General features: G+C 40.6%; 1 protein-coding gene across 3 annotated transcripts in view; it reads left to right on the plus strand.

The window, feature by feature from the left end:
• mcamb (melanoma cell adhesion molecule b) overlaps positions 1-15,146 on the plus strand; it is a 196,238-nt gene that overhangs the window by 149,333 nt on the left and 31,759 nt on the right. For all 3 annotated transcript variants that reach the window (XM_043677730.2, XM_043677733.2, XM_043677732.2), the window contains exons 7-8: positions 2,368-2,489; positions 13,754-13,910. In XM_043677730.2, the coding sequence (XP_043533665.2) occupies positions 2,368-2,489; positions 13,754-13,910 (279 nt within the window). The remainder of the gene's footprint in view (positions 1-2,367; positions 2,490-13,753; positions 13,911-15,146) is intronic.

The following is a 15,146-nucleotide window of genomic DNA, read 5'->3' on the forward strand; positions in this document are numbered from 1 at the left end:
CATCACAAAAGCTGATGTTAAAATACAAAGAGGAATACCCAGACGGACTGTACAATGAAGTCTGGGGAGATATTCTTGTATATGTTTTGGCGGACTGCAGTACATGAATATCTGATGATCTCTGATTGTGTTGTTGCTGTACTCTTGCTGCTGTGACAACATACCTGAGCAAACTAACATTTTTAACACTGGCATATGAAAAGTAACCTCCTCCTAGAATGAAAGGAGATCCTATGAAAACATCTAAGATTATTGGAGGACTTGCTTGTGTAGAAATGGAGAGGTTGTTTCTCATTGTGAGACACTCTAGGATCAGAAAGCATTCTCTGAAAGGAAGGGATCACCTATTTAAGACAGATAACAATGTTTTCTTCTTATCCAAGTCATTAATATATATATATATATATATACACACACACACACTTCACTAATTGTAACCCAGCACTGTTTACTGAGGCACTCACCTAGTTCTGGTTGCCGTCTTGAAAATGCATCCTTTATCCCAACTATCTATCTTCTATGATTTGGCCAATTCTCTATCCATACAAGTATAATTTCCCAACACCATGGTCCCTTATTAAGTAGCTTTATGTGCAGTCTCTTATTAATTTAACATATGGAAATGTAAATATATTACATTCAGTGGTTCCCCTTTATTTACCCAGCTTGTTACATCCCTAAAGAAGTATAATAAATTGGCCAGGCATAGTTTCATCTTCATGAAGCAATATAAACACTACTCGATTCATTGGTTTTTCTAAATGCTCTGCTATTACATCCTTTCTAATAGATCTAATATGTTCCCAATGACATGTTAAGTTACCTTGCCCAGAGTTACCTGTTTTTTTTTGGTCTCCCTTTTTGAATAAATGTGTTATAGTTTCCAGTTCTCTGGGATTTTCTTTCCCAAAATCTAAGGATGTATGAAAGGTTATTATCAGTGCATCTGCTATTCTGCAGCTATTGTCTTTAAATTCCAAGGATGTAACTCATTAGGTTCAGGGTGCTGATCAATTGTTGGATCCATTAGTTCCCCAAATACTTATGCTTTGGTGATGTTTATTGGGTTTATTTCTGCTCTCTTCCCCCACCCTGCCCACTCCTTTTCACGCCTTGATTATTTAGTATTTTTGTAAGGGTATTAGTATCCTTTTATCATAAAGACTGTTGCAAAGTATTTGTTTAACTTTTCTGTAATTTTCCAGCTCTCCATTATTATTTTCTCGCTTCATTTTCTAAGGGGCCTAGGTTTTTTTATGCCTCTGTCCTTTTCTTCTTGCATACTTACAGAAGCTCTTAGTATTTGTTTTTAGTTTACAAGGAATTGCTCTTTTTCCCTTTGGTCATCTTTTGTCGACTTTTAAAACTTTCCCAATCCTCTGATTTACCTTTTACTCTCTGCCACTTTGGATGCTTTTCCTTCAATTTTGTACTATCCCTACCTTCACTGGTTAAATATGGTTCAGTTATCCCCTTCCAAGAATCCTTAGTCCTTACTAGGATATGTCTTTGTTAAAAGTTATGAACTTGTTATAAAAAATGTCTGCCATTGTTCACCAACCTTCCTTTCTGTTAAACTCCTTTCCCAGATCACTTCCACCAACTCTGCTCTCATTCCCCTGTAATTGCCCTATTAAAGTTTCAAATAGCTGTTTCCAATCCACATTTCTCACTCTCAAATTGAATGCTAAATCTACTATTTTGTGGTCACTGTAACCTAGGCAATCATTTTTTCTGAGATTGATTATTAAATTTGTCTCATTACACATTGTCAGATCCAAAGTAGCCTACTCCTTGGTTTGATCCACAATATATTCTCGGACACTTTCCCGAATACATTCCATGTGTTCTTTGTGGTTACCTCTGCCAATTTGATTTTTCCCCACCTACATGAAGATTAAATCATCTATAATTAATTTACTGCCTTTTTATATGCCCTCAGTATTTACTTTCTATCATAAAGAACAGCTACTATTCTCAGTAGTGTTGTATTTCCCTCGTTATTTTTTATTTCTACCCATATGAATTCTATATCTTCTGATCCAAGATTATTTCTGGCTAACACACTAATTCCATCTTGTAGTAAGCCACCCACCAGCCTTTCCTTCCTGCTTGTACTTTCAAAAGATTATGTATCCTGAATATTTAACTTCAGTCTCCTTCTAACCATGCATCAATAATAGCTATATTCTCATCAGCCTCTTTATCCCCCACTACATTTGGAGGGTTTTTTTTATGTCATTATTTTAATGATGCTTGCACAATATTTCTTTAGCTGCTTTACAGTGAGGCTTATCAGCAATGTCAGCATCAGTTCTTCTGTCTACTTCACAATACCAAATCTTTCTATTTTGACTCCTCCACCAGATCCAACCGAAAATGTGGAATTTCTGTATCAGCCCAAGATATTGAAGGAGACAGATAATATGATACTAGAATGCAAGTCCGATGGCTCATCTTCTGTTGAAAACACCTTTTACAGAGTGCGGGTGAGGAGCTGTTTGCTGTCTGTGTTACATATTTGGGTTTTTAAACAAGAAGTATAAAGTTTAGAAGATCATCGGGGAAAATTGACCATTTTAACAAGGAAAACAATTTCTCCCTCAACCCACTTTTTTTCCCTCTTCCTTAAAATTGAGAGCTGAGTTGAATACGTTATTACCAGTGGTGCCTCTAAGCTGCATTTGTGAATCTCAACATTGATTTTCAGCAGTTAAATTTTAGAAGTCATACATTACAGCAAAACTTAATTCTGACCCTTCCTAATATTCACAGTTTCTTACAGAATGAGTTAGCTAGTTTTTTGAGAAAATATACAGAACACCACAGGATATGGTCTTCACTGGCTCGAACAACATTTCTTGCTCTTGAGAAGATTCCTGAATGCTGCAGTCTTTTCTAGTTAGTTAGGAAAGGCGTTCAGGATTAGATTAGATTAGATTCTCTACAATGTGGAAACAGGCCCTTCGGCCCAACAAGTCCACACCGACCCACTGAAGAGTGACCCACCCAGACCAATTTCCCTCTGACTGATGCACCTAACACTATGGACAATTTAGCATGGCCAATTCACCTGACCTGAGCATTTTTGGACTGTGGGAGGAAACCTTTTGACACTAAAGTGAAACAATAGCCATATGGTTCCAAGTGAGAATAGTGTGTGTCTTACAGGGAAACTTGCTAGCGCTAGCATTCCCTTGCGTCTGCTGTCTTTGCCTAAATGGTAGAGGTCTCTTGTTTGGAAGGTGTAGAAGGTGTAGAAATAAGAACATTTAGCTGTTCTATTCACACCACTGATCATGCTTGCCCACAAACTGCCAAACTACTAGTGCAGAATCTAATTGAAGTGCCAACAGTGTTTTGGAAATTATTCTACAGAAAGCATTTGGGAATGTATTGTTTTTGAAGATTCTAAAGCATTGTGTGATTTGACATATCTGGCCGGCATGGATGAGTTGGACCGAAGGGTCTGTTTTTATGCTGTACATCTCTGTGGTTGTATGACAGTTTTAAAAGATAACTGATACAATAGCTAGTTAAAACATAAGAGGATTTGATCTTGGCTGAGTTTTCTCAGTGACACAAAGAGCAGAAAGAAAGCTAACATCATTCTCAAGCAACAGGAAGCAGCTGCCTAACTAAAGATGACAGTGCCTGGATTTAAAATAGAATGCACACAGAATAAAATAACTTGTTTTGTCCAAACTGCTTTCCCCTCACTCTCCCATGTGCTCCCAAATCACCTCCCAGCCTTCCCATCACTCTCAGCCAAAGAAAAGAGGCTGGCACATGGCTCAGACCTATTCTGCCCCTCTCCCGTGGCAGTCCATCCCCTCACAAGCACTCCTGGCCTCCATCTCCAGCTCTGGCCTTTGTCCCATTCCAGCTGGGTCCCCAGCTATCACCGCATCCAAACCTCCTTCAGCAGTGTGATCTCGCTGACCACATCTGTTCATGCATGGCAGCCATATTGTATTATAGAACATAGAACATTACAGCACAGTACAGGCCCTTTGGCCCTCGATGTTGCGCTGACCTGTCATACCAATCTGAAGCCCATCTAACCTACATTATTCCATGTACGTCCATATGCTTGTCCAATGATGACTTAAATGTACTTAAAGTTGGCAAATTTACTACCGTTGCAGGTGAAGCATTCCATACCCTTACTACTCTCTGAGTAAAGAAACTACCTCTGACATCTGTCCTATATCTATCACCCCTCAATTTAAAGCTATGCCCCCTTGTGCTCGCCATCACCATACTTGGAAAAAGGCTCTCCCTGTCCACCCTATCTAACCCTCTGATTATCTTATATGTCTCAATTAAGTCACCTCTCAACCTTCTTCTCTCCAACAAAAACAGCCTCAAGTCCCTCAGTCTTTCCTCGTAAGATCTCCCTTCCATACCAGGCAACATCCTAGTAAATCTCCTCTGCACCCTTTCCAAAGCTTCCACATCCGTCTTATAATGCGATGACCAGAACTGTACACGATACTCCAAGTGCGGCTGCACCAGAGTTTGTACAGCTGCAGCATAACCTCATGGTTCTGAAACTCGATGCTTCTATTATTAAAAGCTAAAACACTGTATGCCTTCTTAACAACCCTGTCAACCTGGGTGGCAACTTTCAAGGATTGTGTACATGGACACTGAGATCTCTCTGCTCATCTACACTACCAAGAATCTTACCCTTAGCCCAGTACTTTACATTCCGGTTACTCTGACCAAAGTGAATCACCTCACACTTGTCCGCATTAAACTCCATTTGCCACGTCTCAAACCAGCTCTGCAGCTTGTCTATGTCTCTCTGTAACCTACAACATCCTTCGTCACTATCCACAACTCCACAACACCACCGACCTTAGTGTCGTCTGCAAATTTACTAACCCACCCTTCTACGCCCTCATCCAGGTCGTTTACAAAAATGACAACCAGCAGTGGACCCAACACCGACCCTTGCAGTACACCACTAGTAACTGGACTCCAGGATGAACATTTCCCATCAACCACCACCCTCTGTCTTCTTTCAACAAGCCAATTACTGATCCAAACTGCTGTCTCTCCCACAATCCCATTCCTCCACATTTTGTACAATAGCCGACTGTGGGGAACCTTATCGAACGCCTTGCTGAAATCCATGTACACCACATCAACCGGTTTACTCTCATCTACCTGTTTGGTCACCTTCTCAATGAACTCAATAAGGTTTGTGAGGCACAACCTACCCTTCACAAAACCGTGCTGACTATCCCTAATCAAATTATTCTTTTCTAGATGATTATAAATCCTATCTCTTATAACCTTTTCCAACACTTTACCAACAACTGAAGTAAGGCTCATTGATCTATAATTACGAGGGTTGTCTCTCCTCCCCTTCTTGAACAGGGGAACCATACTTGCTTTCCTCCAGACATCTGGCACTATTCCTGTAGACAATGACGATTTAAAGGTCAATGTCAAAGGCTCGGCAATCTCCTCCCTGGCTTCCCAGAGGATCCAAGATAAATCCCATCCAGCCCAGGGGACTTATCTATTTTCACACTCTGCAGGATTTCTAAAACCTCTTTCTTGTGAACCTCAATCCCACCTAGTGGATAATCATTCCTTCTGATCTTGCAACATTTCCCCAAAGACTGTAAAGCCTCTGGATGTAGGTTGCTTGCTGAGCTGGAAGGTTCATTTCCAGACGTTTCGACACCCTACTAGGTAACATCTTCAGTGGGCCTCCGGGCAAAGCACTGTTGAGGATTCCTGCTTTCTATTTATATGTTTGGGTTTCTTTGGGTTGGTGATATAATTTCCTGTGGTGATGTCATTTCCTGTTCTTTTTCTCAGGGGTTGGTAGATGTGTTTGTTGATAGAGTTAGACCCTCTATTTCCTCTGGCAGCTCATTCCATACACACACCACCCATTGTGTGAAAAAGTTGATCCTTAGATCCCTTTTAAATCTTTCCCTTCTCATCCTAAACCTATGCCCTCTAATTCTGGATTCCCCCATCCACCCCAGGGAAAAGACCTTGTCTATTTATCTTATCCATGCCCCTCGTGATTTTATAAACCTCTATAAGGTCACCTCTCAACCTCCTACACTGTTAAATATGCAGGAGCTAAGGATAAGTCGAGTTTAATTGTTGTCTTAAGTATAGTATTTGTTTCCTGTAACAATTTCCCGCCTTGCACTTTGCCAGTTTGCCCAAATAGAATTGCTGTCTTCGCCCAATGTATTTTAGTGGCCCTGATAATACAGTAGGTAATACACAGAGTATTGTTCATTATAATCTAACTTTCAAACATAAACCTCCTGCTCTCCTGCAGGACTGCATGACTGTTTCATTTACCATTGAACCAACAAGAAAGTCCAGTTTGATTAATAAAACACTTTAGACTGGATTTTCATGTTGGACAAGGGACTAATCCTGTTTCTGTTGTCAGTCTACTGGGCTGCATGATGCAGCAGTTCCCAGGGTCTTTGTTAATTGGCATTATTTTACAACAGACCAAGGCAGTGACGGAGGTGGGTAGAGGTAGATCCAGAGCCTTGCTTCTGTTTCATTCCTATGCAGATAGGAGAGACCAGCATGGAGGGGTTTTGAGCACTCTAATGCTACCAACAAATATGAAACATGTCTTTAAATATCACTTTCTTAAGGCTCTCCACACATCTCAAATCACTGTGTAACCTGCTGTCCCTTTAAATGAGTCCTAATAGGGAGTGGCCCATTTTCCTCTCTGACAATTTACAGTGACCCTGGTTCAAATATGATCACAATTTCCATCTTTCAGAATGACCTCCTTACTTTCCACAATAGGCTATGTGGTCATAGCAGCAGCATTACACTAACTGCTATCATGTATCAGTGGAATTCTCAGCTGTCATGTGGTTCCTTTAGGGGCTATACTTAGAAGAAGGAAGTGTTAATATTGTCTGTACTCCAGTAACAGATTAGTTAAGAGTTTTTATTCTTTTTAAGTTAATAGGATATGTAAATCTGAAAGTGAATCCTCTTAAGATTTTGCATGCAGATCCAGTTCCTTCAAGACCTCTTGATGCATTTTACTTGGCGCATTATTTACTTGGCGCATTATTTACTTGGCGCATTATTTACTTGGCGCATTACTTGTGTTTTACATCTTACTTTCCACAAATGACACCTTTTATGTATCAATCTCATTTTCCCTCCAAGTTTGGGGAATTTTAACTTTAATATAGTTTGGGAGAGGCAGACAAGCGCCTGTCAGAAAGGTAGTGTATTTTTGGAGTGTGTTCAGGATAGCGTCCAACAGCAATATTGATAAACTTAATATATGAGCAGAATTGTGGCAGATGGAGTTCAATGTAAGCAAGTGTGATCTATCTATTTGGACTGCGAATGGATAGATCAGGGCAATTTCTAAATAGGTTGAAGTTAAAAACAGTGGATGTCCAAAGAGACTTGGAGTTCATTGCATAGATCTTTAAAATGTCACAAACAGGTGCAGAAAATAATCAAAAAAGCTAATGGAATGCTGGCCTTTATATTTAGTGATTGGACGACAAGGATGCAGAAGTCATGCTGCAGTTAAACAAGTGAGTCAGACTTGGGCAGATCTGGGCACCACGCCTTAGGAAGGATAGATTGGCCTTGGAAAGAATGCAGTGTAGGTTTACAAGAATGATCCCTGGTCTTAAAGCATTAAGTTATGAGGAATGTTTATACAAATTAGGTCTGTTTTAGACCATAAAGTATGGGAGCAAAATTAGGCAAATCAGCCCATCAAGACTGCTCTACCATTCGATCATGACTGATACGTTTCTCAACTCTATTCTCCTGCCTTCCCCCCGTAACCTTTAATCCACTTACTCATCAAGAACTTATCTATATCTTAAAGAAACTCAACGACTTGGCCTCCATAGCTTTCTATGGCAACGTGTTGCACTAGCTCACCACCTTCTGGCTGAAGGAAAGGTGATCGCTTCACTCTAAGGCTCATGGAAACTTTTTCTCCACATCCGCTCCATCAGGCCTCTCCATAAACTGTAAGTTTGTGTGAGATTCCCCTCATCCTTCTAAACTCCTCTGAGCACAGACCCAGAGTCCTTGAAAAGCCCTTCATCCTGAAGGTCATTCTTGCAAACATCCTCTGGACACTCTCCTAGGCCAGCGCATCCTTCCTTAGATACGGGGCCCAAAGCTGCTCATAATGAGATTTTTGAGAAGATTTTAGCACAGGTTGAGGTTCTAGTTGTAAATTTGCTCACTGAGCTGGTAAGTTTGTTCTCAGATGTTTTGTCACCATGCTAGGTAGCATCATCAGGGAGCCAAAAGTGGGTGATACGGAACCGGAAATGGTATCACCCACCTTAACAGACCAAGACACATAAATAGAAAGGGGGACAGAATACCAGCGCTTCACCAGAGGCTCACTGATGATGTTACCCAGCATGGTGACAAAACATCTGACAACAAACCTAGCAGCTCAGCGAGCTAACTTATAAGCTGAATGCTCATAATGTTCCAAATGTGATCTGACCAGAGTCTTATTAGTTTCAGCTATATATCCCTGCCCTTGTATTCCAGCCCTCTTGAAATTAATGCTAACATTGCATTTACCATCCTAACAATCAACTGAATTTGCATGTTAACCTTAACCTCAACCTCAATCCTGAACAATGACTGCAAAGTCCATTTGAGCTTCAGATTACTGAAGTTTTCCCCATTTTCCTCTCTCTTTCCCACATTGTATACCATCTGCCATTTCTTTGGCCACTCCATTAGCCTGTCGAGGCCCCTCTGCAGCCTTCTGAATACTACTTGTTCCTCCACTGATCTTTGTGTCATCTACAAATGTAGTGACAATGCCTGCTGTTCCTTCATCCAGATCATTAATGTATAATGTGAATTGTTGTGGCTCCGACACTGATCCTTACAAAACTCTTACTAGTCACTAGCTACCATTGCCTTCTGCCAATTCACCAATCCATGCCAGTACCTTGCCCCTAACACCATGGATTCTTATCTGATTTAGCACTCTCCAGCACAGCACCTTCTGAATATTGAAGGAAATGACATCCACTGGCTCTCCTTTGTCTAACTTCCTTGTTATCTTCTCAAAGAATTCTAACAGATTTGTCAAGCATGACCTCCCCTTGACGAAACTGTGCTGACTCAGCCCTGTTTTACCATGCACTTCCAAGTACTCCTCAATCTCATCCTTAATAATGGACTCTTAAAATCTTACCAATGACCAAGGTCAGGTTAACTGACTCATAATTTCCCACCTTCTATCTCCATCTCTTCTTAAGCAACTTCCTGTCATTTTCCAGTCCTTTGGGACCCTCCCTGATTCTGGTGATAACCTCCATCACTAAACTGCGATACACAGATGCTTTGTTTGTACTCAATACTAAGCTCCAAAGCCAACATGGTCCTCGTTACAGCACTTCCCTCTCCCCACCCCACCATTAACCCCACATACACACACACTATTAATTTTGTCAGCCATTGAATAGGGCAGATCATCTCACATACCTTGGCAACCTTCAATCAGTGAGAGCAGACATCAACAATGAAGCCCAACATTGCCTCCAGTGTGCCAGTACAGCCTTTAGCCTTCTGAGGAGCAGAACATTTGATGACAAAGACCTCAGACCCTGCACCAATCTGTAGGTCCACAGGGACTCCCACTGGACACACCTGCTAACCTGAATGTATCGAAAATATGCTCAACATACAACAGACAAATGGGAGCATAGGAACAGGAGTCAGTCATTCAGCCCATTGAGCCTGTCCCACCATTCACTGAGATCATGGCTGATCTGTGTCTGACTCCATATACCTGCCTTTGGCCCATATCCCTTGATAGCTTTGCTTAACTGAAATTTATTAATCTTAATATTAAAATTATCAACTAATCCAGCATCCACTGCCATTTACAGAAGAGAGTTCCAAACATCCAACACTGTTTGGCACCTCAAATCCAGAGAAAAATACCACTAGCAATGCCTTTGTAAGTCCTGAAAATTCATTGCCAGGATAGGCACTCCAATATCAGTGTCTTCTCTCAGGCTGACATTCCAAGCATCGGGCCACTGGATATGGTTTATCAGCTGTGATGGAGAGGTCACATTGTCCACAAGCCTGACACAAGGTTTCCAAGGCAAGGTCTCTTATCTAGGCCTCAACATGACCAGCAGTCACATGGAGAGCACAGGAAACACTTTAAGGATATCTGCAACGTTTCAAACACTGAAAAGTACATCATCCTCACCAACTCATGGAAATCTCTTGGCCAAGACCATCCAAACTGGTGAAGCAGCATCTGAACAGGAGCTAACCATTTCAAGCCCTCCCACTAGGCCCAAGTGGAGGCAAAGCACAAGCAGTGGAAGGAGCTTTCAAAAGCCTGAGCATCCTAACCACCTGCCTCATGAGGTCCACTGCCCCATCTGTAGCAACGTTTGTGGATTCAGTCTAGAACTATTTTGTCACCTCAGGACCCACGGGCCCAGATTGGAAATAAGAAATCCAAAGCATTGCTTCGTACTAAGATCAAAAATAAGTGTGGTAACCAATGCTCTTTATTATGAGTCTATGAAGAGTGGAAAACTGTACCCCAGTTTTCATTCACTTATAAACTTTTATTTGCAGGAAACACACATTGCAAATCATGCATCTCCAACCAGCAGTGCGTTTTCAGCTTACATCATATAAGTGAATCCCTAATTTGTACTGAATATAAACCAAAAGAATTGCGGATGCCGTAAATCAGAAACAAAAATAAAACTTGCTGGAAAAGCTCAGCAGATCTGGCAACATCCGTGGAGAGAGGCCCTTCTTCAGACCTTAGCGATTTGTCCCTAAATTGCATTACTCACCATGTGGATATAGAATCTTTAATTTCTTTGCAAATATGTTCATACTGAGGGGAGGAGAGGGCCCAGTGGTATTATTGCTGGATTGGTAATCCAGAGATTCAGATATTGATGTTGTGGGGAATCTGGTTCGAATCCCACCAAGGCAGTCGGGGGAATTTGAATTCAGTAAAAACAATCTGGAATTAAGAGTCTTAATGATTACCATGAATCAATGGTTGTAAAAACCCATCTGGTTCACTGATGTCCTTTAGGGAATAAACCTGCCATCCTTACCTGGTCTGGACTCCAGACCCACAACAATGTGGTTGACACTTAAGTCTGGGTAATTAGGAATGGGCAATAATTGCTGATCTCGCCAGTGATGCCCTTACCCCATGACTGAATTTTTAAAATTTCCCATAGGTTTGTTGCCTGTAGATTACACCAAGTGATGTGATTGCACTCTCTTGTTCCTTCATTCCAGATTCTGTCCTTGGACTCTAGAATATCATCTTTTACTAGCTCTCCTCTGCCTTTATTATTTAGTAGTCCACCTCTTCAACCATTTCCATCCTATTCGGTCCTCCTTTTGTCTCATTGCAACAACATGTGCTCATCCATACAGAAGTCGCATTGATATACCTATAATCCCCGACCTGATTGTGCCTGACTTGTGACCAACTGACTGGACTGGAATCAGCGATGCCTTTTAGCTAACTGCTGTGGTGGCGGTCCATACTGACTGTAGTCCCCCTTCACCCTACTATGGGCTGGCCGCCTTTGACTTGGTTGAAGCACCTTCATTGCCTTTGGTTGCTGGCACACTCTGAAGGGATTATATTGATGCAGCATGATGCTGAACAGCAACATCTCCTTTGCTCGGATTATTCAGTGCTTTTCACATGTGACAAGCTACAGTCATTCCTTAAGTGCAACAAAGAGCAGCACAAGCTACAGAGGCTGGCAGCCTCCCATCCTGTGGAGGTGCGGAAAGATGCAAGTTTCTCCTTGCGCACAAAGCAGGCTGAAGTCATGTGTGAGTTGGTCAGAAAGCAGCCATGATGATGTGGAGGGTCTGGTGGTTTGGCAATATCTATGTTTGTGGCCAAAGGGGAAGAGAACTATGTCATGGAGTGTGCAGGGTTGTGTGAAGAAGATAAGCTGCTGCCACCAGGTAACAGCTCTGACTTTCATGGCAGGTATTGGTGCCATCTCGTCTCTTGGGAAAGGAGGGCAGAATTAGGAACTGTCTAGAAGTGCAAGGAACAAGTAGTCCCCACTTGGTTGGAAGATTTTGAACTTGCTGTTGAAAACTTAAAGGGAAAAATTGAAAACATTTTTCCTTGATATTGAGATTTTTTTTTCATTTTAGCAAATTTCCCCAACTTCCTCACTATTTTCCATGCTGCTTATGGCAGAGAAAAAGTTTCCCCTTACTTCTGGGTTTTGTAAGCACAGATGGATTGGTGAATATGTTGCCTATTATGGACAGCTGAAGGGATATTTGGCATATGATCTTTCAATCATTGGAACATGTAGACTAATGTACCTGACATCACACCAGCATTGAAATTAATATACCACACTATGATTTAAGGTGTGTGATTAATGTAGATTTTAGTATCTTTTATTTAAGAGTTTTTTTTAAAATGAGAGACAAATGGGTTTGAGCTTTATGTTTGAAGGGGTTTAATGATTATTTTGGAAGTATTTCGGCAGCCATGGTCCTTTGTTTTAAAAACAGTCTGAGATGGTTCATGGAGGCAAATGGAAATTTATTTACATTGTGAGAGATTTTACTAGTAAACAAATTAAACAATTGTGAATTCGACTTTTAGGTTAGAAGATTAGAGATTTATTATTTTATTTTGTTTAGAGCAAATATCCAAAGCTTGAAAAGAAAATGTTTTTGGACTTCTGTTTAGGAATCATTTTTGCAAACGTTTTGGCTGAAGATGGATGTGTAAAATAATTCCTTCTGAGAAAGGTAGATAGTTTAGAACTTGGTCAGCTCATCAGTTATAAAGTTCCAAACCAAGTTTAACCAAGTGTTTGGTTAAAACCCTGACATGGCTTTTTCTTTTGCATTATAAATTTCTGAATCTATTGTGTATTTGTGTTTCAGTGTATCTCATTAAAACCAAAAAAAAATCAAAAGATGATCCACGAAGCCAGGTTTCAGCAGGGTCTTTTCCCCAGAGTAGGGGCGTCCAAAACTAGACATCATAAGGTTAAGGTGAGAGGGGAAAGATTTAAAAGGGACCTGAGGGAAACCTTTTCACACAGAGGGTGGTGCATGTATGGAACAAACTGCCAAAGAAAGTGGTAGAGGTGAGTACAGTTACAACATTTAAAAGACATTTGGACAGGTAAATGGAGAGGAAAAGTTGAGACAGATGTGGGCCAAATACAGGAAAATGGGACTGGTTCAACTTAGGAAACCTGATCAGCGTGGACAAGTTGGGCTGAAAGATCTGTTTTTGTGCTGAATGATTCCATGATTCTCTCTAACTTGTCCAGTTGTAACATCTACTGGAATCATACCAACGTTACTCATTTGCAAAATATGGGCCGAGAGGAGATCCTATGACAATATTTCCCTAATAGGGAAACAAACATGGTGGTATTAAAACTAAATGGAATTTGTGGATTGTTAAATTCATAAATTCATTCAATACAGATTCACAAAATGGAAGCCTGTGTAGATTACCATGATTTAGGGACAGGATGTATTATTAGTCTATATTTATTACTGATGTCAAATAGAGCACATAGACACATGTATATTTAATACTCTTACAGCACCTGCACTTGCTGGGCAAAAATATTCCAATACATTACTTCCTGAGTAATCTGAGATTAGTCAACAGGAAATAACCTTTGTAACAATATTATGCTTTCCTTCTAATGGACAGGATGGACAAGAGGAGGAGACCCTTCAAAGTGGCACTGGCAACACCTTTGAAATTGTTGGAGTAAAACGAAATGACAGTGGTGTTTATGGCTGTAGAGTGCTGGACTTTGATGCAGATGACAAGGATTTTAATGTAAACAAGACAATAACAATTAATTGTATGTATTTGTTTTCTCTACTTCCTTTCTTCTCCCAAAAATGTAATGTCTGGTGTCGAATTCTACAAATGCTAGCTTCCTTACGATGTGCAGATATTAGGGGTGATTCTTTGTGTATCTGTACAAATAAGGATGCTAATAGAATCAATCATTAGAATATGGAAAGGATATTTGTCCCATTTGTTGAAGTATGCTGCGTTCAAGGTTGTAGGAGGGCAGATTCTAGGGGGCCAACCTCAACTGAGCTTTTGGTCTTTTCCCACAACCAGGAAAAGTCCCAGAGCAATTTAAATGTGTTAGTGTCCATAAAAGTAATCTTTCTTCATGCTTCAGAACTCCAAACTATGCAACACTTCATCTTCCTAGAGTACTTAAGAAGTTGCCATAGAAATGCATTGGTGGTATTTTTTCTAGATTCTGGAATAGTTCCAATGAATTGAAGCAAATGTAACTCCACTGTTTTAAAAATAAAACTATAGAGAAAATGGAAAATTTTCTTTATTCATTAGAGGGCCATGGGCTCATCCCTAGTTGGCCTTGAGAAAGTGAACTGCAGCAATCCATGTCCTCTAGATAGACCCATGACATGTCAAAACATTCAAAGCTTGTGGGCAAGTGAGGCGAGTGTATTTTGAACAGCACAGACCTTTTCTGTACTGTATGATTTGATGATGGAGTAGGATACTAGGCACATAATGAATAGAACTAGAGGGCAAAGTTTAAGAAAATAAGGTTGTTTTTTTAAGATGGAGATGAGCAGAATTTCTTTTCTTTCAGTGGATCATTAGTCTGTGGAATTCTCTTCTCTCAAACATAGTGGAGTTCAAACATATTCAGTATACTTCTTATTGACAGGGGAGTAAAGGGATATAGAGAGCAGACAAAAATGTGGAGTTGAGCAAGATGAGCCATGATCTTATTGAATGGTGGAACAAGTTTGAAGAATCTGATCTGCTCCTTGTTCCTATGTCTCTCAGTGCCACTCTGGAAGTGAACTATCAGGCAGCATGTATTGTTCATTCATTGGATCACATCAGTGTCGAGACCAACATTGATTGCCCATCTCTAATTGCCCGAGAGAAGTTGTGATGAGCTGCCTTCTTAAATTGCTGCAATCCTTGGGGTATAAAGACACCCAGTATATTGTTAGGAATGCTAATTAGGGATATTCAAAGGGATCTGGGTGTCCTTGTACTCCAGTCAATTGAAATAGACAGATGCAACAGACAATTACAA

Source organism: Chiloscyllium plagiosum, unplaced genomic scaffold (genome assembly GCF_037043375.1).
Source record: "Chiloscyllium plagiosum isolate Xiang-an unplaced genomic scaffold, Cpla_swu_hap1 HiC_scaffold_29, whole genome shotgun sequence".
NCBI lineage: Eukaryota > Metazoa > Chordata > Chondrichthyes > Orectolobiformes > Hemiscylliidae > Chiloscyllium > Chiloscyllium plagiosum.